The 23,178-nt window shown below is 47.9% G+C and overlaps 1 protein-coding gene across 5 annotated transcripts in view; it reads left to right on the forward strand.

The window, feature by feature from the left end:
* The window catches only part of CXXC4 (CXXC finger protein 4), a 40,079-nt gene extending 20,452 nt beyond the window's left edge, over positions 1-19,627 (forward strand). For 3 of the 5 annotated variants that reach the window (XM_052775150.1, XM_052775147.1, XM_052775152.1), the window contains one exon: positions 19,370-19,627. In XM_052775150.1, the coding sequence (XP_052631110.1) occupies positions 19,370-19,531 (162 nt within the window). In that variant the 3' untranslated portion in view covers positions 19,532-19,627. Of the gene's footprint in view, positions 1-1,276; positions 8,510-19,369 lie in introns of those variants that run through there. The other 2 variants (XR_008233246.1, XM_052775155.1) reach the window with 1 other exon arrangement.
* Positions 19,628-23,178: the final 3,551 nt, after the last annotated feature.

Raw genomic sequence — 23,178 nt, forward strand, 5'->3', positions numbered from 1 at the left:
TCCATGGTTTATTGGATTTTTATGGAAAAACTAGGAAAACATTTAAAAGGTCCTCCCTGAAACAAAAATGAAAGAATTCCTTCCAAGAGAGACATGGTATTTTTATATGACACCAGCAAAATCAGTGAGAAGTCTTTCATTACAAGTATTTATTTGCAAATTTCCAGAGTTTTGCTTTGAGGGGAGTTTCACTGGACGTGATGCTACTATTTGTGGGCGGTTCTTAATGAAACAAGTACTTGTGAGCTGGGACTGACTGATAGAAAGCCATCTCAGGGCTTGTTCTCACCTCCCTGGTCAGTGCATCATCATTAGTTCTGGAGGAGAGACGTGTGGATCTAGATGCGTGGGTTCAAGGGCGCTCTCATCATCTTTTGACTTTGAAGGAAATGGAGGGCAAGAAGTACCTCACAGAAATGACACAGCCCTTGCAGGCTCAGCCCCTCAGTCTCTCATGTATGTTGTACTTTAAGGCTGTGAAGGGAATTTGCCTGTACTCAAACGTGTATGGAGGCACCTGAATGCAAGTGGCTATCATTTTGTGGAGGGACAACAGGCGGGGCAAGGAGGGAGGGTAGCAACCCTGCAAGTAGACTATTTCTGTGTAAGCCAAGGTCCAGCATGCGTGCAAAAGAAAGCACATGGGCAGCCCCCCCCCCCCCCCAAGTCAGTAGGATGTTTCCCTCACTGAAATGAAGTCAAGGATGTGCTTAAGTGCTTTCTGCATTGCAACTTAAAACGTGGAACGAGGTGGCCGGCCTGAGGTTTGAAAATGCCGACCTCTGCTCCCATGGCATCTGTAGACACAGCATGCTTTCTCAATGCCTTCGTTAATCCCCTATGAAAAGAAGTGTTCTTGCCAAAGCATGTGTCTAACCTGCAAACCCACCAAGCTGTAACCACGCATCCAGTATGCCAAGGCACAGGCACAAACCATTGTACAACTGTGTGGTTATTCTAAAAGCACTGTCTGTTTTCCAGGAGATTTTTTTCTAGCAATGTTTTCATTTCCATGACTACCTTGTTTAACTAACTAAGGAGAAGACAGCACGTTAGGTGTGTTATATACTGAGTACGATGTATCACGTGTGATCCTAAAATGGTGTGTGTTTGGAGAAAGGATGTTTCTATTAATTGTCAGGCAATGTGAGGCATCGTGTTGTTCCTAGATAACTGAAAGTATGCCTAAAATGTAAAGGAAAAGAACAACTAGAAGAACTCAAGTATGCCAATGCTGCAAAAGAAAGCTTAACTTGTTTTCTTGCTTTTTTTTTAGAGAACACCTGTTCCCAGCGCTGAAGCATTCCGATGGTTCTTTTAAGCAGTAGTGTATCTTATTTTCAAGGCAGTCCGAAGTGAATGGCAAGCTAAAGTCTTGTTTTAAGAAACTGCTTAGTCCACCATTGAAGAATATACTCAGATACTATTTTCATTTATGTATAGGGGTTTCCTCAAAAGCAAAAGACAAAAATCTGGGAGCCTGGGGAATTGGCCAGCTTCTTCACATTCAGTACACTGATTCTTTCTTTGATGTAACTTAGCGATACTAGTGAAGTTGTTGTCTATTTTTAAAGTGGCTGTAAAAACAACAAAAAAAAAAAGTTTGGGTAAACCCCTGCTATAAAGTCATGTATCTTTGAAAAGTAACATATCTATACTTCATTTTCAAATATATGTGTTTCAGTACTGTAAACTGTACAGATAGCCGCTTGTATTTTGTGTGTTTAGACACAAGGAGACAATCATGTCTGAGCATCTATGGAGATTAACGGTTTGTACACAACGGTGTGGTTCTGCGAGTTAAATCCGGAGCAATAAATTCTAGCTTTAACTATTATTTTGCTAGTTGTTTAGCAACAGCAGCAACGGCAGCACTGTTTTACCATGCATCCTTCCATAGAGACTTGATGCCAAGTTTTCCAAGATAAAAAGATTGTGACGCATCTAACAATTACCTTCCGTCGTGGTGGTATAAGAGGGGAAGACATAACATTTAAGATTAATCTTTCAAGCACTATATTAGAGTAGTGATTTGTGCACTTGCATTGCTTCCAAAGGAGCTTTACAGAGGGGTATCTCTCCAAAAATGCTGTCTGGTGTCTGACTCGCTTTTCACTGTGCTCTGAGGTGGAGTGCCCAGCATAGGCAGATGTGCAAAACCAGTCGTCTATATAAAGGTTGTTCTAGAATGCAAAACAACGTGAGTACAAGACCTTAGAAAAAATGACGACTCAGCCTAATTACCCTTCACCTATGAGTTCTTATGTAACATTTTCAGTCAATGGAGTAAATATTTTATGAAGTGGAATGCCATATTTTTGGTCCAAGTGGAGCTCTTCACAGTTAAGTGAGTTTTGACAGTTGGACTGGTTTGGGTCTCACTTGCACTTGTGTTCATTTGAGAGCCTGGATATTTTTGTGGTATAAAAATGAACTTTTTCTTTAAAATGTTTAAAAAAAGGCCGCTTCTCCCCACACGTTTCTTGGTCCACCAATCTCGGCTTTGCTGAATGGCTGGTCCCTTAGGCCCCCAGAAGAATGCCCCGCCGTTCTTCTTCCTGCTCTAGCTGTGTGGAGGAAATGTCTGCTCCTCAAAAAGGCAGCGCACGGAGGGATATAACTCACATGTCATAAAAAATATGGAGGATACTGAACTTAGGGATACTTATTATCAGTAGATCATCACTTTTTATTGCTTGGCTTCGTCATACCACTCATGAGTGAGAAGGCCATCCCATCAAAGTAAGCCAATGCTGTTGTGCCATGTATTTGATAGATTTATCATTTTGTACAAGATAGGACTACCAGTAGTTTCACAGACAAGGTGCTGGGCGTGGGAATAACCGGTTAAGGATGCACAGCACGTTCAAATCTCCTATTGTTTCAGCACTTTCTCTGTTTTTTGCTAAGTACTTCAGCCTTTGGCCCCTGGTCACTCTCACTTGGTGAAGTACAGGGGATGGTTGGGAACACTGCGGTGTGGGACCTGTGCAGGCGGGGGAGATGCCGGCTTTGGCAGGGGAGGGACCTCGCAGGACTGGTGGGTGTTGAGAATGGCCCAGAAAGCGAAGACTGAGGGATGGAGGAGGAGAAACCTCCTGAGGTCACACATGTGTGTCAGCAGGGCTGGGCAGAGCGTGGGTGACCTGGGGTAACTGGAGGAGTGTGGCGGGCGGGCTGGGCTTACACCTGCGTCCTCAACTTAGGGTCAATGCACGTGTCTATGTCTTTGCGTCGTATGACGTCACATACATGGCTTCAGAGATGGAATGTCACACCTGAAATGCTTCTATCATGGTGCCCCTCTTGCAGTTTGTAAGAGATCCTCAGTTGAATATTCATCCAATACCCATTCAATGAGCTTTACGTCTGTTTGTATGGCAGCCGTGTATGGATTTTTTTTGTGTTGGAGACTTTTTGGTTAGGGCCTCTGTTACTGACCACTAGACCAATATGAGCTCTGTAAGGTCTTCTCTATCAAAACGCTGATTGATTTACAAACTGAAGCCTTATTTGCACATCTGGCTTGCCTTGCTTTTTGGAAAACTGTGATTGCTCTTACAGAAGCAGAGGCAAAATTAAGTTCAGGCTACATTAGGTGTACAAAGATATTCATAGCAATGTACTTACTGTCTAATACCCTAATGTTGCATGTCTTAATGTGGTTTCTTTTTTTGTTTTGTCATTTTGTTTTAAAGAACTGATGGATCTGTATATTGTAATTGTGGTGTTTTACATGTCAATTCAAAATTGTTAAAACAAACAAACAAGCAAACCTGTTAATTATTGAAAATGAACAAGAGTTGATTTTTCTTTGATTTACCCGTATGGTTTTCATTTCAGATGTTGTTCCTTTGCACCATCAGATTTTTAGCTTTTGCTGAAACAGTATTTATGTGATGTAGTGCACATAGACCATTTTAATTAGTGATGTTTGAAGAAGGAAATCCCTTTTCTGGCCTGTCTCTCTCCACCACAGCCCTATACCCCACCCCCCCCACCCCACCCCCGCTTTTATACACGTTTGTCAGTCGGATTATTGTCAAGTTCTAATTACCAAATTTGTGCTTTTCACAAGGTCCAATACCATTTTCCAGCGTGAAAAGTTGTATTCCTCTCTGTCTTTCATTCTCACGATGCAAAAAAAAAAGGGGGGGGTGGCAAAAAAAAAGCAGAACGTACTTTTGCCGTCTTCTAAGTGTGAGCACTAAGCCTAATAGAAGCATTTTTGGCATACCCCAGATAAACTTATGAAAAATGGTAAGGCTGAAAGGGAGGCACATGTACCCATTCTGTCAATTAATAACAGACCCTCCCTATGAGGGAAAATACTCCCTTTTGTACAGAACCCCTGGTATGTAAGTCCTACAATTAATGTTAAAGAATATAAAGTCTTTAAATGGGCTATATCTGTAATCAAATAATGAAGAAAGAAAGTAGTTAAATGAACATACCATTCAGGGTCGAATGCATTCAGCAAAAAGCAGTAGTGGGTCTTTGATCATGGTTAGATGCATAGTGATATCAAACAGTGGGTTCTCATGTAACAGCTAAATGTTTCAGATTTTGTTTTTATTAAATTTGGCAGTTTCATGCTGAGCTCTACTGTATTCTTAGTGAATAAAAGACAGCTCCTATGTTAGAAAGTACTCCATTTTCACAATTGCAGGGAACTAGGAGGGTTTTTTCAGAAACACGGGCCACAGAAATGTACTCCTTTCACAGTGTTCTCCTATTTCTGAACTGTGCAGTTATCTATTAAATTTTCTAATAGATATTTGTGTAAGGTGTATGTATGCTTGTGCAATTATGGAAAAAAACAGTTTTGGAAAACAGTGTATTTATGAAAAAAATAATCACTTATGGGGCATGTACAAAACTGTATAAAAACATTCAATTTGCCCAGTAAAGTTGTTTTTGTGATATTTCTGTGTTGTTGAATAAAGGACTTTAGTATTCAAAATATCTCTCTTTTTCCATAAACAGGTTTTGTTTGTGGGATCTTAAGCAAAGAAAACCTCTTTTAAAAAAGAATCCTCAAAATGAGCGATAAGGTCCAAATGCTGACCTCAGTCTTGTGTATGGGAATGAATGCTTATGAAGTGACAGTACAATAGCTACAAAACTGATTCCTTCTCAATTGGCAATCGATGGAAACCCCATAAGTTGTATGCCTGAAGGTAACATTGTACTCTGGATTTTTTAAAATAGCAGAAAAAAATACTGCCTTTTTAAAGACTAGGAATGTTACGTTGAGCTTTTGAGGCTACGAAAAGGTTAATGAAGTAGGAGCAAGACAGATTGCAGAAAAGCCTTCAACCCTTTAATGCAGACCTCTGTTGTATAAAAAGAGTGGACTAGCGAGGGTGATGTGATAAATTAGCAGTTAGCTTCGTGGGGAAAAGCATACGAAGGTGAAATCTCATCTGTAACTCTTGCAACAAACAATAGTCCTGAGATTCGATCATCCTGTTGCTGTTGGAGTATTTGGGGTTACGAATAGGATTTGCGAGAGAATGACAATAATGTCTTCCGTTTTGTTTTACTGCTGCTCAGTTCAAAGTTCTGCTCTTTACCTGCCTCATGAACTATCCATAGCAAAGGAAACGGTTTCCTTTTGCTATTTTATTTCCCCATACTACTTGCCGACATTACAGCAACTTCGGATAGGTGGGAAAGTTCGTGACTGTGCCGGCAGCACATCACCTGATTTTGGTGAAATTTGGAATGTCATTTTTCTGCGAATATTCCTTTAATAAACAGAATGTCTGCTCTTAGGTGCCCAAACAGGATTTGAAAGGGTTTGAAACACGAGGTAGGTCCTTTGGTCTGTGAGATTCCTTCAGTGCCAACTGATTTTCCAGGGGGAGCCTCAGTGTATCCTTCTGTTTTTTAAAGAAAGCAACAGAAGTGAAAGGAATAGAAGTGGATTTTCCACTGATCCTGTCTGCTCTTATCGAAATCCGTAAGGATATATGTTCTTGGGAGATGTAGACCACTCATTAGACAATGCCAAGAGTGAATCTTGAGGTCTGTTTGAAGAGGAGGAAAAGGGCTGCCAGGTTGCTCAGGCATAGTCAGTGATCTCTCTGGATTAAATATAGAATTCACAGGGAGGAAATACACTCATTTCATGAGATGGTCGATTTGGAAACGGGAAGAGGTCTCTGAGTTCCTATTCCTTTAATGCTTTCTCTTTCAACTTTTTTCCCCCTCGAGTATTGTTTTATACTAGTCTGAATGAAAAACGTCCCTCAGTTCCAGAGAAATACTCACCCCAGATATGAACCTTTCAGCTTAAAACTACCTCTAGCTTTTTCTAGCTTTTATTTTTTAATTAAAAAAAAAAATCTAAAAAAACCCCCCAGACAACAAGCAGGTAATTCTTCAAAGCCAAAACTGACAAAGTCATTACTGAGCCTATTAAAAGGAAGGAAAATACTCTTTTGTGTGGAAGCTCAATTCTTCTAGGCTGTGTTGGACTTAATTTGGTTTTGCCGCTAGCCATTTCAGTGCTCTCTCATATTTTTCCAAGGAACAAGTCTGAAATTATGAACGGTCTAGTGATACGGGGCAGCATGCCTTCTGGGAGGCCCAAGTCCTCCACAGATTCCCATGGGCTTTACTAGATAGCTCATGAAATTGGAAGATATTATATAGGTGACTTAGTTATAAGTTCTACCTTACTTCACTGTAAGGACCTACTCGGTCACCAGTGCGCAATGAGCATGGATAGATGGCCCCAAAATCTATAAAGGTAAGAAATACATTTCTCGGTAATAACTGCAGAACATACAATAAAGTTTGAGGCCGCTGGAACTATCTGAGGAAAGAAAGGTGAACATCAGCAAAGATGTCAGGATCCCACCGTAGCTTTGTTTCTGTTTGCCATTTGGTTTTTGGGATGGACACACTCGGCTGGGTAGCTGGGTCTTTCAGCAAGGCAGTTTTGCCTAAGATAGGCAGAATGAAGGATAGTGCGTAGCAAATTGTGATCTTGCAAGACAAGGATCTAGACTGCCGAAAGAAGCTGCAATGTTCGGGAAGTATTTCCATTGGTCTTCTAAGTTTTCAAATGATATTTAAAGGATTGTTACGTTATTCTCAATTTAATAAGCAGGAATAGTTTGTTGTGCTACTGCCCGTTCCCTGAAAAAGGGGTTTTAGAAATTAGCCTTAATGGGTTAATTTCCCAATAAACTTTGAGGGTACTTGTTAGTCTAATACGACTTCCCCGTAAGAGAAGATGCTGTAATTGTGGGTTCATTGGCCTGTATAAGGCCCCTTTGACTTGCAGAGTCAAGGATCTTTGCTAGAAAATAATTCAGCAGAATTCTTGTAGAAAGATCTGCAGGTGTCATGATGTCAGCCAGAGCCTGGATTAATTATTCAGTGCAGTTCTCCCCAGCTTGGTTTATGATGTGTATAAGCATCCTACATTTGAGAAGAAAACACCTTTCTTCCCTTACTGCCTTAAATCTGCTCTCTTTACAGAGTTAATAACACTAACCCTCTGCACTTCTTCAGGAAAACCCAAAACATTAGGAGAAATACATCTCCTTTTGGCTAGACATTTTCCTTTTGAAATTGAGAGAGAAGAGTTAGCCCAGGTCAGAAACCCCTGTTGCTTGCCCCAGTCTCCTAACACGGGTGTTCTCTGCGTCGGATGTACCTTGTGAGCAAAGTCCATAACATCATCTTGGCAATCAGACACAACCCTACAGGAGATCAACACCAAAGCAAACACGACCCAGTGGGGGACGTTCCCACTGCCGCCTCCCTGGTACCTGCGACACGCACAAGTTTGTGCCAGATGTCCAACACCCTGTGCTCTGTCTCCCAGGGGATCAGGTTTGCTGTGCCCAGGAGAGAGGTGCCCCTCCCCAGATCTGATGAGCAGGTAGCGTGCTGGAGGGTTTTTAAGAGGAGAGAAGATTTGCACGTCCAGAGAGTGACTAGAATATCTCGACTCACGTGTCTCACGTTAGCTTCTGATTTCTAGCTGTGAGTGTCTGAGGCCACCAGGCTTTAGGAGAAGTAGCCGGACTGTTGAGTATACCTAGTCTCTTATGTGCCTACGTTTTAATATTCATACCTAGAGATCAATAGTGAATTTGACCAGCTGATGTGCTGACCGAGAATGTACTGTTTAATGCAAAATTATAACAACTGGCTTTCAACCTGGTTTTAGAGAATTAGTGGGCAAATAACCTGATCTAAAGAAATCTGTCACCCACATTAGGAACTGTGAACTAATTATTGCTTTCTGATACTCTGCTCTTACTTGTTTTGCCTTTTTATCCTGATTGTTTGCATTCCTAGGACCGATTTGCCTTTTTGATGCAATGCCATGTGACCTGCTGATTAATTTTTGTGAGCAATCATAAACTCCAACCTATGGCTGACTCGGTATATTTTTATGCTACGCTCCATAAACATTCATTCATTTCTTATGATTACTGTGTGGAAACAGACTTTTACAGGCTAATAAACTTGGATTTGAACTGGATGAAGAGTTTCCTTGTGTCACTTCTTTTCTCTTTTTCAGAAAAAAAAAAAAATGGAGTCATGAAGGTGCAAACCTTGACTTGATTTAACCAGGTCTCTGTAGCTATCTCCACAGGTGCTATCAGTAGTAGACTTGGAAATTCCAATAGCAAAACCTTATTCTCGAGTTGATTTCATTGACAGAAACAAAGTTAAAATAAAACAAACTTTCAGGGTTTAGGGCTGCGAGAGAGGGGGAAGGGAAATCAGGGGTTTTCTCTAATTGGTTACTCTGGTGTCTTCTTTCCTGTAGACCTGCTTCCTTAAACACGCTGACATGCACAGAGCAGCTTCCAGCTGAGACCAATTAAGCAGAGCATTTGCCTCCAGTATGGCTCACTTGCTCTAGCCGGGCGATGCTCGTTGCAGTCAGTGTGTCGGTGCAGGGGACAGCCGGAGCACGCGCAGGCAGGCGACCTCTCAGCAGACAGAGGTCCGGGGCCAGCATCCTCCCCGCTCCTTGGGGTCCGACGCTCCCCGACCTGCGATGCATGGCAAAAGTCCAGTCAGAAATGACTCTGCCGGTGGTAGAGGTGTTTTCTCTCTTAGATGGCTGGTTCAAACTCAGACAGCTTGGAAGTGTTGTTAGTAAGTGTAGTAAGCAGAAGAAATACGAATTCTCATGTCATAGCTGTTTAAGGCATCTCAGTAGGTGAGTAAACTGGCAGTAATTGGTAACCCTTTAAATGGTCTCTTCAAGGAGACCATTGGGATGGAATAGCATTTCTACAGGGAGAAGCAGCGAGGCTAGGAGTATGTTGGCCTGATGCCATGCAAAACTACATGTAGTCCTCTGATGTAAAGAAGTCAGCATCCTTTCCATATGTCAATCTTATGCGTGTCACAAACATCATGCATAAAAATTGAATTTTTCAGACCACTGGAGGCCCAGGGCACACATGTGACCTTAATCTTGCCAAAGAGCATACAGGAATTTGATAGCAGAAGGAGGGCTAATACTTTGTCAAATTTCAGGCTTTGGATGCAAGCAGTGAGATTGAGTATCACTGAACTGTGCAGCTGGACTAGACAGGATCCAGCCTCCGTACCCACTCCAAACCTGCCAGAGGCGCAGCCGTCCTAGCCAGGGATCTTTGGGGGGCACCAGTCTGGCCCCTGACTTTCACGATGAAGCATGAGCAGGATTATTAGCTGATCGTTTTTTTCCCTGTTGTGACCCAGCACATCTTACTCCAGTACCATAAGCTAGAATTGCAGCAGCTGAAAGAAGAAGAGAAGCCAGGGAAAACTGCAGCTCCCTCAAGCCAAGCAGAGGAAAAAGCTCATTTGCTCACTCTTTCTTTCCTTCTGTTTTTTTCTTTGCCCCTTCCCCTGTGTTTCCTTCCCTTAACTCCTCCCTTCCCTTGAGGAAGGCAGCTGCCGTGGCTCCTGCCGGCAGGTCCCCAGCTGCGTGGTTTGCGTCCCAGGAAGGCAGCGGGGCTGCGGCTGCGCGGAGGCCTGAGCTCCCGGAGGCTGGAGCTTCTGCAAAGGTAGGTAGGGTGCTCGCAGTGCGGAGCGGCACCCCAGCAAGTGTCGAGGCGGGGAAGGTAGCAGTGCTCTGGGGCTGCTGCTTTTCTGTCTGCGCCAGCAATTTCCATGGGGAAACGGTGGGGGATGTTGGCCTGAAGCAGTCAATGCTGAACTTTTCACGTCCCCAGCGTGGCAGGGGCAGGAAGCCAATGCAGATTCCAATGGTAGCAGTGAATATGTGGGCTACTTCTGCCCCAAAATGCTGGTGCTGACCAAATGTAGGGGGACTTCTAAGGGGCAGAGAGTAAAAGACGCGTGCTTGATCCATCACTGGCATGTCCTAAACTTTCCCCTGCCAGAGTTGAGGGTTCTGCAAAAGAGGTTAAAATAAGCTAGGCCCTAGCTAGTTTTTTCCCTAATTATTTTCTTGGACAACAGCTGAGTTGGTTGTGCTAGGACTTTGAAAGCACACCAAGCTCAAGGCAGACACCGAGCTTAAGGAAGATGCCTTGCCTGGAAGCTTTCAGCCTGCAGAATTAAAGGTCTGAACAAAGCTACAAACTGCCAAAGATGGGACCTTGCAATAGGCACTTTAGGCGACGAGAACTGCAGGTGTTGCCACCGGCTTTGTTGGGAGTAAAAGAGGGAGCAAGAAGGGCATTAATTCTGCAGCACTGCATGGGGAGACCCAGGCCGGTTCTCCACCAGCAAGGCTGGAGGCAGCCGAGGTGGGTTAGCACTTTTTGGGTAGGCATCCCCTTAGCATAAAACACCGCTTGTATGAGGGAAAGCACGGCCGCTGGGTTCCTGGTGCAGCAGCAGCTCTGGGCAAACAGCTCCCCATGGATGCTAAATTGTGCCCCAGGGAGCAGGCGGGCAAGATGCTCGCCCAGCACGTGCACCACGTGGGCGTTTGCCACGGTTTCTGCCTCTGACTCCTCTGAAAAGAGCTGGCAGCCCAGCTCGTCAACTTCCTGCCCCAGAGTGCTACGCACAGAGGCTGGTTATGTCCAGGATGGTTGTTTAAAGAAACCCGCCGGGGGTGATGGTGTGCCACAGCCCCCTCCCCGCCGCTCGGGCACAAGCCACCACCGTGTTTTGATGTGACGCTCCATGCTGCTGTTCTGACACATCGCCGCTCCCACCGCAGTCGCTGCATTTTTCTTCTGCTTTATGTTAAAACAAGGAAGGTGTTTAAATATTTATTATTGCTAGAAACTCCAGAAGCCAAGTTTCATTTGTATAAGCGACTGGGATTTTATTTTTTTCCAATTGTCAGTAATAATTCATTAATTATTATTTTAAAGTTGTTGTTGTTGTTCTCCCTGCGATGTGTCACCTTCCCACCGACTTGGCAGCAATCTGCATTAGATGTGCGATGTACAGCACTGTGGTTCTTGCTCCTGTGGGTTGTCACCACTCCTTCAAATATCTTTCGCTTAAACAAAGTGGGCATTGGAGTTCTCGGTGTCTGTTGTACCAAAGGGAGATGACTTTTATTTGCTCTTCCCCAAGTTATTTTTTTGTGTCCAAGTGCCTTCTGCAGCCATTACCACACCTGCAGAATTGGAGTATGCTCCTGTCCCTCCACAGATGCGGGAGGCAAAACTCATGTGGCTTTTGGCACCCAGGGATGCTGCATTTGGCCGTTGCTGCTGGACGAGCGTTTCTGCTCACCCTGGTGGGTGCACCGAGCTGTGCCAAGCCTCGGTGGTCCTTAATGCAGGCTCTAAACATCGTAGCGGCATAGCCTGGAATAGAGAACTGTGCAAAAGCAATCCTGGCGGCTGTGGCAGGTTGGCATTTTTCTTAGATTACTCTAAATGCAGAGCGTTGCTTGCTTTCCCCTGCTTCTGCCTGCAGACGAGGGAGGAGGCAGAAGCAGGGGAGCGGCAGACTGCACCCGCGGAAAATGGGAATGGGAAACTTGCACTGGCAAATGCTTCTTGTTTGCATTTTTAGCCCAGAGCATTAAGTTTGTCTCTTGAATTCCCTTTTGCCAGTGCCTTTCTCTCAAACACTGTTGTTACCACTTGTGCTTTTGCCACTTTTGCTGGAGAGGACTGTCCCAGGGAGCAAAGCCGCTCCCCATCTGACCTTACCAGGGACATGCCTGTGCCTAATGCCACCATTGCCATATTCCCATAGATTGTGGCTGAGCTGGATACCAGAGTCACCAATGGTCGTGGAAACCTGGTGACACGCTTCTCAAGGCCGTGCCCTAACTGGGCTGTCCAAAACCTCTGCCAGGAGCTGGGGAGAAGCAGGGAAAGAGCCACCAGGGTTGGTGAACCTGCTCTCGCCTGCGGTAACCGCAGGAGCTGAGCATCCCCAGTGCAGCCCACAGGGCTGAGAGGAGAAACTGCTCCTCTGCCCAGAAATGTGCTGATGGGGACTGCCTCATGGGGTCACCGAATGCGGCTGGGTCTGCTCTCAGCTTACTCGGGAAGGGCAGCAGCTGCCAAGCTGGGAAGTACGGGACTGTCCTGGTCTGTACAGACAGGGCTTCTCCGCTCCTGGAGCTTGGGGACAGGGACACTTCCAGGCAGAGGAGCAGAGGCAGAAAGAGATACCTGTGTGGGCACGTGCTGATGCACACGCTTACCGGTACACCTGAGGCCGCTTCTGTGCCCGCATCCCAGCCAGCCTGAGCACACCAGGCACAGCCCAAAGACTCTCTCTGCTGTCGAACCCATCAATGCCACCACCATGTCACAGAGGATTTGAACTTGCTTGTCATGTGTGTGGACATGTGAGTGTTAACAGGCAGTGCTGGGCTGGAGATTAGGTTTGTTATTCTAACTCTACTTTTTACTTCTTAAAAGATACGCCATGCAATTTGGCTCTGTTCCCACTCCTTCCCTTCCTCTTCCTCTTCTTCTCTTCCCCTCTGCCCTTGCCACTGAATGGCCCCATAACCCCCATTTCCTTATGGGGAGAAAAAGAGGGAAGACCAAGAAAAAGTTAGACCTTGATTAGAGCAGCCGAGCAATCCCATCAGGTCTGGCCTTGCTATCCCTGGAAACCCATGTACCAATATTGATTGCAGCAAGGCAGGGAGCTCCCCCCGGGGTATTTCTGCTGGCACCCCCAGCTTGCTGCTGGAGCAGCTGGGACTGCACTGGAGTAAATAGAAATGTAGCAGCAGCTGTGCTCATAATTCTTTGAGGGAGGAGGGGAAACGTAAAATTTTGCCTCCCTTCCACGGGACGGAGATTTGCCTTTGCTGCAGTAGCAGCTCGTGGGAGATGCTTTCTGGGAGGCAGGGCGAGCTGCGGGAGCCGGGCTGAGCTGCCAGGGCTCTGCGGGATTCACCGCCTGGATAATACACGGCCAGGGTTCAGCCTGAATGGCCAGCTCGCGTTGTGTGGTCACAGGAGTGATTTGCCGAGAAGGCCTAAGATGAATTGCTTCGCCTCCCGAGAGGCCCAGGAGCGGGGGGAGCCCAGCCCCAGCCCAGCTGTGCCTGCGGTTTCTGCCACCCCTCGCCGGGGGGGCTCTGCCCCGCGGGAGAGCTGCTCCCAGGAGGTTTTTAATGGGGAGCCCAGCTTTGGGTCAGGATCACAACCGGCGCTGGGGCAATCCAGCGGAGCTGTGGTAGTGAAGGAGAGGTTTTGGTGAGGATGCTTTGGCCAGGGGAGGAGTGCTGAAACACTGCTTAAAACATGCACCACCACAAATAAAGGCGTGGCAGCTTTGGGGGGTAACCAGGTACTAAAAAAGTCCTGAGCGCAGCCCTAATCAAATGCATGTCAGCATCACTTGCTCTGCTGGGAAATGTGCTGTCAATCTGTCCCCCAATCCCTTCATCAGAGGATGCGAGGAGAGGAAATAGAAGAAAAAAGCCCAGCAAGCCCGGCCTGGGTGCGTATGGAGGAGGTGAGCATGGGGTGCTGGGTGCGTGGCCATGCCCCTGTGGGTCCCCCTGGGTTTCTGGCTGTGCCCACGGCCCCAGCTGGGCTCTCCTCCCTCGTTGCAGCCACCCCAGCTGAGCACCTGCCTCTCCCTGGCCCCTCAAGAGGTGAAGTTGCTCCTTGTAGCCCTTCCCAGCGGCTGAGGAGCCTGGTGGGGTGTAGGTGTAAGGGACATGGCCACATCTCCAGGAAAGGCCCTGCAGGGACACCCTGCTCCAGCCGTGGGACTGGCGTGGGAGAGCTGCGGCGTGACACAACGCCTGTGCTGACTCTGAGGCTTTGTGCTACGTGATGCTGCTCTGGGGTCTCTGTTTCAGGTTTTGGTGACATTTTTGCTTTGTTCCTGCTCTCATGGACACCTGTCACAACCAGCTCTCAAGCCCGCTTTTACTTTGACTCTTACTTGGCCCACAGAGGTGTATGCAGCACCTGGGTAGGGCACCAGAGGAGGAATTAGGGGAGCTGCAGTGGTGTCCATGTAGCATGGTGGCGACTCCTGAGGGCAGAGTGGAAAAGAGGGCGTCAACCTCCACCAGGCAGCAGCAGCCTCTTTCCCCAGGGTGTGCAAGGAAAGGCCAAAGCTGTGCAGCAATAAGTGGGGGCTGCTCCTGGGTGGTGGCTGCCTCCCACACCGGTGTCTCTGTTGTACCGTGGGCTTGACCTCCAGCTTCATTGCCCATATATCGATCCAAATATGTATTGCTGTCTCTGCACGGGCTGCTATTGCAGACCAGCACCCCTCTCCCGCTCCCTTCCCAAGTCCTTGGGGCACTGGCCACTGCCGTTGCTGGCAGGGCTGCGGGCAGCAGCGTGCCTGTGCCCACACGTGCCGGGGAAGGGGTGACCAACTGCTCCCGGTGTTGAACCATCAACCTGTGCCAAGCAGCGCAGAGAAAGAGCACGAGTGGGCTGGTCCACACCAGCGTGCCTTCCCTTACAGCCACCAGCTGGTTTCTAGTGAGTCGATTGAACCATGTTTCCCTTAACAACATGGCTGTATAATGCCCACCTTTGAAAATGTCGTGCTTACTGGAAAAGTGATTTTTCTATCTGGGTGCTGATGGTATCTACATTGCATGTGAGTATTGCAGGGTGGACCTGTAGTCTGGGCTTACTTCTGGTTCTGCCTTCATGCAGGAGTGTCTCCAAGTCAACTGTATTTCAGATGCTGGCAGCAACTGGGGTAGGAGTAATTTGCTGAGCTGGGGTGTCGCTCAGCAATGAGCGGCAGGTGACAGCCGTGATCGAAAGGGACATTTATTTGCCTTTAGGATGGAAGGGACGTGACACCTCTTGTCAAATCCCATCTTTGCAAATTTGAGCTGTGAGGCAATAAGGCAGAGGTCATGGCAAAAGGTCAGACAAAGCAGCGCTCTGCCTAGGTGGGCATTTGCCCGGGTGCTGCAATGGCACGAATGTGGCATGGGACAGTGGCAAGCGTGAGGAGAGGCTGGTTCACCTTCCGCAGGCTGCTCCCCTTAACAGCTCAAGTGTTTTTGCCAATAACGGCTTACACGCTGTTTCGACATGTGCACAGTTGATTTTACACCTCGGTGATATTTTACACCACAAGATTTACTCGGAAGACCAAGGTATGCTTCACGTGTGGCTCTCTGGTTTGATGGTGCCCCATGTGGGTTTTTGGTGCTTTGGAGGCCTCTTTGAGAACTGGAGGTGTGCAATCTTTCTGAAATATAGGTATGAGTATGGATTTTTAAAATGGATTTCAAGAATCTCTTTGTTTAAATCCAGACTCAGGTCTGTAGTTGAGCTCTGGTAGTCAACACGGACTGAAGCAATGCGAACTAAAAGTGACCATCAGCTGTGGGCCATAAGAGACTCCCACGATCTGCTCTGCTGCTGTAAACATAGAGTTAAAGACAGGCAACTAAATGGATCAGGAAAACACAGGTGAAGGACTTCCATACCCAGGGAGGTGAATCTTGCTGGGCTGCAGCCCAGTGCCCGTCCTGGGTCTCATTCCCACCTCTCCTGCTGCCAGTGACACCATGGCCACCCCACGAGGCTGTGGCGTGCGTGCAAGCCCTTTCCTTCTCCGGCCCTGCCTGCGCTGCTAAAAGCTGCTCTTTTTCAGCATTCGTGGAAAAACCAAACCTGCAGTTTACAAAGACACACTCAGCTCCTCTTTTCCCATCAGTAAATGCATATAACCAGCACTTCGCGCCATTACACCTCCTTAGAGATGCAGAAAACACATAGGTTGTTTGTTTTCACATATACCTACCTAATTGATAGGTTGAGAAAGGGGAGGCGGGAAGGGAACTTCAGCCCTATTAAACTGTTGGGAATTGCGTGCGTTAGATTAGAAGTGTTTGTATTATAAATACTGCAAGGAGCTGAGGAGGTGAGCGAGCTGGCTCTCGGCATCCGGGATAAAACCGCCAGCGATGGTGGAGCCCTTTATAAACATTTGCATTTTTCCAGATGCAGGGGATAGTTAATCCAAACTACACGCCTGGAATTTAGCTCCTGTGGCCTGCCCCCATGCTGGGATGGGGCCTTAGGCAGCAGGGACGGGATGTGCACGCATCCATCCCTGCCTTGCCTGCCCGGTCCTGTTTTCCAGAGGAGCTGCTGGCAAGCTGCTCCCTGGGTGTAAATACCCACAATATCTGCAGGTGGATTTTTAAATCTAGAATTGAGCTTTGCAGCTCTGATCTATTTATATACAGTGTGTGAGGCAGAAGTATATTCAGGTGAATTTTTTCAGGGACCAGAGAGATTTGTGGCTTATTTATAGATAAGCATAAGAAAAAAACCTCCAAAAGCCACCCAGAGTTGGTGGTTTGTTTTTTTTTTTTTCACTTCATGGCTGCGCACCACGCTACTGCTTAACTAGAAGGAGAGCGGCTGAAGCAGACCCAGACAAGTGTCTGAGAAGCCATGTTCATATTTCTCAGGTAACACTGACGGGTTTTTCTTTCTGGGAGCATGGCTGCATCCTGCGGGGTCATGGCACCTGCGGAGGAAAGCACAGTCATTACGGAAACCAGAACCAAACAGGTTCCACTCTGTCTTCTCCTCATTTCAGGGGGTTGTGGTGAAATTTAGATGGGCAAAACCTCCTTTTGGAGCCTTTTGCTTTTATCCTGACGGATGGGCCGACACCAGGCAAGTGCTCTGAGGTTAAGACATTCCTCCCCGTGCTTCTCCCCGGACCCACGTCCTTAATTGTAGGCTGCTGTTCCCCACCCCCTGCCTCCAGCTCAGGCCAGACAAGCAGTTGAGGGCATTTCGGAGAGTTGTCAGGTGGATTGGGCCGTGCTAAGTGAAGTGTGCAGGGAGGAGAGTGGGGGAAAGAAAAATACCAGGGCTGCATGCCAGTTCTTCAACCTCTGGTAGGGTGACAACCTCGCAACGGTGGCGGAGCTAAAGGTGGCTAAAACGGATCCTCTGGGGTGGTGACTCTCTACCTGTCATCTCCAGCACAGAGCTGAACTCAGCCTGGCCGCCTGTAAAGCCAGAGGAGCGTATGCATGTATTAGTGGTTACCTTTCCCCTAATAAAAAAGAAAAAAGAAGGGAGAGCGAGAGGTCCTTTAGCAAGTTATTGCTTTTATACACCACACCTCTGTGCACTGAGCTGAGACAGCTTCCTCTGTGCATTCAACTGAAAACAAAGAGTGAGAAGGAGAATGAAAGAGCAGGATGCAGCCTTCCCCACAGCCGGCTCTCAAACCTGAGCCTCGCTCCGCTGCCTGCCTGCCTGCGTGGGGGGGACACGCTGCCCTGGGTGCGGGGGTCTGCAGGGGGGGACCCATCAACCTGCGCTCTCCTGCCCGCCTTCAGCACCTCCGAAGGAGGAAGGGGAAAGGACGACTGGGCGCAATTATGCAATAACTAAAAAAAAAAAAAAAAAAAAGCGCCCCCCCCAATAATAATAATTACCCCCCCCTACTCAGGATCACTCAGGCAATGATTTCAATGTGCACAAACCAGTCTAAAATGGAGAGCATTGCAGAACCATGGTCTGGTGTCTCTTAGGTAAAATGGGTGCGTTATCTGCAGTAATATAGCGATCTCGCTCTTTCACCTCCACTGCTCTGCCGGCATGGAGGCGATTGCAGACAATGTGCCATCCCTCGCTCCCTCCACTTTTAATTCCTCCCCCCCTCCCCGTGAATCTATGCAATTTGTCGTTAATAAAAAAATAAGAAAGGAACTAAGCTCTTCCTCAGAAATCTAGACATTAGCATACTCGCCCTAATACTTTAATCCCCATCATTGTTTATAATCGGGCTACACACCAGGTTACGCACAGCGCCGACTGATTTATGAATGTATATATATATTTTTGTTTTAATTGAAACGGCAACATTTAGGTTCCACCTTAACAGTGCACCTTAAAAGATTATCTCGGTTATTTCACAGGCACCGAGCCGGCACTAATAGTCCAAGGCAGATATTGAAAAGCAGCACAGGGCCAGGCAGATCTATTAGAAATTCCCATCCACGCGCCTCATACATATTGATTTCTGACACCAAGCAGCAGTGAAAGCCCCCGTGGGAATAATATATTTAGCAGGGTTCGCTGCGAGGAGGTCACAGAGTGCATACAGATTAGCTACAGAGGACCAAGGCACTAGTGTTGGAGCCAAATGCTAGATTTTATATCATTTTAATCTGAACTTTTATAATCCTTTTAGTTCTTCTTTCTCTGGATGGCAGAGGAAAGGCTCCTCCGCACGTATCATGCATCTTTTTTTTTTTCTTTATTCCTCCTATAAATGTGCAAATGCTGTTGTAATGGGGAGGAACGTACCCTTAGCATTAGCAGGAAGAGGCACAAACAGATTTGGGGTTTATATATAGGTACGTGTGCGTGTGTATATATGCATTATATATATATACACATGTGCCTGCTTGTGGATAATAATGGTCATTTCAGCTGGAGACATCTTTATTTGAAGGTTTCCTTCCATAGGGGGTGGGAGGGGGCGTCTGTAAATCTCAGGCTCCAGTTTTAATGTGCAGAAATAAAGAACCGCCGTAAGACCTTCTTTTATTTTATTTTTATCCCAGAGCTTAATTGAGCAGAAGTTGCATTTATGCTGTTGAGCCTCGGAAAGCAACAACAACAACAACAACAACAACAAAAATACCTAAACAGTTTTAATTACCTTTCTGCATATGCTGATGGGGAGGAAATGCCTGCTCATTATGCGGCGAGGTGTTGTGGCTGGCTGAGCCCGCCGTGTCGGGAGGGGGCCGGGCGGGGGTTTGGGGGCTGGAGGGGTGCCAGCATTGCGGAGGGAAAGGTTAGAGTTGACACACTTTGACACGAGAGTGAAATGCGCTCCGACAACAAAGAAAACCAGGAGGTTGCAGCTAAACAGACACAAAAGCTTACGGGCGTCTTGCGGGCGACAGAAACACACTGAATCCCATTTTTTTTTCTTTCTTTTTTTTTTTTTTCAGGAAAAGTTCTCCAATCTTCCCCATAATCGGTCAGTATTCCCATACTGCTCCAACCCGCCTAAGCGAGGGCCGGATTTTGACTCACCGCCTCAAAGAATTAAACCCAAGCCGCTAGCACCTGCGCCGCACCGGTACAAGCGGGTCCTCTGTGCGTGCCTCTAGCAGGAAAAGTCCCTCCTGAAAAAAACCCGTGCGAGACGCGGACCCACCTCTGCCACGCCAGGGTACCCGCTCCCGGCGTGGGGCAACGAGGGCCACCCTCCCACCCACGGGGAGCCCGGCCCGCCCGCCGCTGCCGCCGCGCTCCCCCCGGCTCCCCCCCGGGAGACGCAGCGGCTGCAGGATGAGCACGGGCCGGCGTCTGCCCGGGAGGCGAAAACTCATTTCAGGCTTGTTTTCTAATTTGCGAAATGAAAGGGAGGAGCAGCTTTCGCCGCTACTGTTGTCCCTCAAGCCAGCAAGGTGCTGTACCTTGGGCTAAGAGAAACTACAAGCGCTGCCGGAGAGACACGAGTTGCCTTTTATTTTTTTTAAATTTTAGCTCTTTGGACGTTGGTTTCCCTGCCAGAGGTACCCCCCTGTACCTCAAGCGGCGGAGCGGCCGTGGGGATGGGGTGTCATGCGGGAGAAAACCCATAAGCCTGCAAGACGTGCTGGGGGAAGCAAATGGATCAGAAAAGCCCTGGTGGGTGCTGTAATGCTCCCCAGCGCCTGGGGAAGGACCCCCCCCCGACCCCCAAATCTCACCCCTGCAGCGTGGGGCAAGCGGGAGGCGGGCACGGTGGCCGGGTTTGGCTGTTCGTCAGAGGCGGGAAGGGATCCCCGGGGGGCCGAGGCGGTGCTCCCCGGCCTGGGGCGGGGGGCAGCGCTGCGGGAGGGGGAGGGCTGGGGCGGATGCCCCCGGGACCCACTGTATAAAATAAAAAAATAAAATAAAATAAAATAAAATGTGCCCGGACTCCCTTGCCCCCTCCCCGGGCTACGTGCCCCAGCTGCGCCCTCGCCCCGACCGCCGATATCCCCTGTGCATTTAGGGAAGAAACGGGCTTTTCTTCTGCTGGATGAGACACACTAAGTCGGAAGCTCGGGGAAAACGAGGGGAGGAAACCGGCCCACCGTGCCTGGGGAGGGGGTCCCCGCTGGGGCTGGATGGGGCAGCCCCGGGTCTCCCCAGACTCCCAGTTGCCTGTGGGGTACCCTGGGGGCTGCCTGGCAGTGAGCTGGGTGGCGGTGGGTGGGCAGGGGTGCCTGGGTCCCAGACCTCCACCCGTGTGACAGCAGGCGTGGGGGCTGTGACGGCCCAGCCGGGGTGTCCCCAGGGCATCCCGGGTAAGGAGCGAGGTGTTTGGTGCTGTGCAGAGGGCCCGCACGTGGGTTTGGTGCGGGGTCGGGTACCACCTTTCCAGTGCGTGCACTGTCCTTGTGTACACTGACTGCTGCCGGTGTCATCGTGCCTGACCAACTGGTCGTGGCTCCGGTGCAAATGGCCGGAGCTGGCTGGGGTCCTCCCCAGCAGAAGCACAAAGAGCAGCTCAGTCCTTCCCATCCAAAACCTGAATTTATATCCAATTCCGTCCTTCGTGTGCATCTTGAAGCTGTTTGCGAGGCATTTCTGCTTTGAATAGCAAGCTGCAGTGAAGTCATACGTGCCTGCGCTGTTGGCTATTTGAACATAGGATTTATTTCCCAGAGTGGATTGTCTGCTCCATTCTTGATACTTAAAAAGTCCCAGACCAGACCAACACAGGATGGGTGATGTTAATCACCCCATTGCTGCCCACCTACACTCTCCATGGGCACCCAGTTGCCAGCTCTTTGCCAATGAGTGCTCCTAATCCCATGGGTGCTGCATGACAGGCACTGTGGGCTCCTTACAGACTTGCTTACTGTTGGTCTTGCCTTTGGATGCCTCCTGAGCACAAAGATAAATATATTTCTTCCTGGGTTTCTGCAGTCAGGAGAAAGATTCATAAGCTATGAGGAAAGTGCAAACCAGCTGTGCTGTGTCATTAGAGAGAACAAAGCTCTTTCCTTGTGCTTCAAAAGTGCAATGGTTATGAGCACCTCAGCATCATGCTTTTGTCTTGTTCCCTGCTAAACCTTCCCAGGCATCCCCAGGGGGGATGGCACCCGCTAAGGACTGCTGGCTAGCACCCATCTCTGTTAGCACAAGCACCCATTTCTGTGAGTGGCTGTGCTGAGGTTGGCTTTCATCAGTGGTCAGAAACTGCAGTGGCACACATCTTCCAGCTTGCACAAGTACACTGCCTTGAAAAACCCCTTTGCGTCACATCTGCACTTTCCGGGGGCACCACAAATTCTGTGGCAATGGGTGCTCCCAGTCCCAAGGGTGCTGTGCTGAAGTCAATGCACCTACCTGTCCTAAAGGCGAGCTTTACAAAAATGGTGTCAATGGTCAGGTCCATACAAGACTGACAAGGTTGTCCTCTGAATCCTCAGGTCATAAACCTAAGGCTGCTTTCCCAAGGCTCTGAATAAATCTGTCACATCGGTCTTGTTCTGTGATCCCCAGACCAGGGCTTAAAAGCTGATGACAAAGTTTGTTAGGGGGTACAGGGCACAGTACTTCACAGGCTACTGGTGGTGGCCGCTTGCAGTTGCCACTGGTACATCCACCACCTTCTTCTCGTGAGAGCTTTGAGGGCATTAACAATTGCTTTGCTGTGGCTCTAGTGCATGACAAGTGTAATCTGGATGCTCTGTCCGGCTTTGGGTTTGAGGAAAGGGATAAAACTTGGTGCTGGTTGAGGAAGGTCGATGGGAATTTCCACAAGAAATATGCTTCTTGTGGATTATGGAACCTTAGGTCTCCTTGCACAGCTCCAGCAGTCACTTGGAGGCTGGTGAGACAATTTATGGTTTTATTGACCAGCTGCATTCAGCCACTTGTGTCTGGTTTTGAGCAGTCCCAGTCAGACCCATACCCTCTCTCCAGAGGGCAAATAAGCCTCTGGCAGGAAAAGACATATGTAAGCTTAACGCTGTTGGAATGGCTTTGGTTTCTTGCCTTCTGCTTTGTACTCTCGGCAGCATGAGCAGGTCTTCACCATGACGGGACAAACTCTTTCCATCTCTTGCTGCTGCTACTTTGTTTGTAATGCAAAAGGCTCTGGTATTTCCATTACACATTTGATAAGTTAAAAGCCCAGAGTGCCACTGTTGCAGTGCACTAGCCACATGGCCTCTCGAGCCTGTAAAAAAAGGGCTAGCCAAGCCTTCAGGAGATAACCAAATAAACCAACTTTCCAGAAAAAAGCCAATGGCAAATGCCATAAGATTGGAGTTCTTTTTAAATCGGTGTGGCTTGTGATGTTGCTCTATGTACATGCTACATCTGTGCCATGGTATGAGGAGATATCTGTTCAGATAATCAGACAAAAAGAGGGTTCACTATCAGTTTGTTAATGATAATATTGTAGATGGCCCTGCTCCTGCCTCAACAAAACCCACTTCTGAACAGTGTCAGTGCATTTATTCATGCTTCTTATGGTCAGCTTCAATGACTGCAACCACACCTGAGCTGCTAGGCCTGCCCTAGAAGACTTAAAATGTGGTCACCATACAGTCTTCATCCAGTCTTCTACCTTCCAAACCTGATGTCTGCTCCATGGTATTATAAAGTGGAATGAAGCAGCCAACATGCTCTGTGCTTCTTAAAGGCTGAGCTATGATGGGAGCAACAGACCTGCTTGGTTTGAATCCCTTAGCCACCATCAGACCTTTCATGATGCTTTGCATTTTAATTAAGAATAATCTCTTTAAATGGTGACACTAGCAAAGAGGTCTCT

Source organism: Harpia harpyja, chromosome 2, assembly GCF_026419915.1.
Source record: "Harpia harpyja isolate bHarHar1 chromosome 2, bHarHar1 primary haplotype, whole genome shotgun sequence".
Classification (NCBI taxonomy): domain Eukaryota; kingdom Metazoa; phylum Chordata; class Aves; order Accipitriformes; family Accipitridae; genus Harpia; species Harpia harpyja.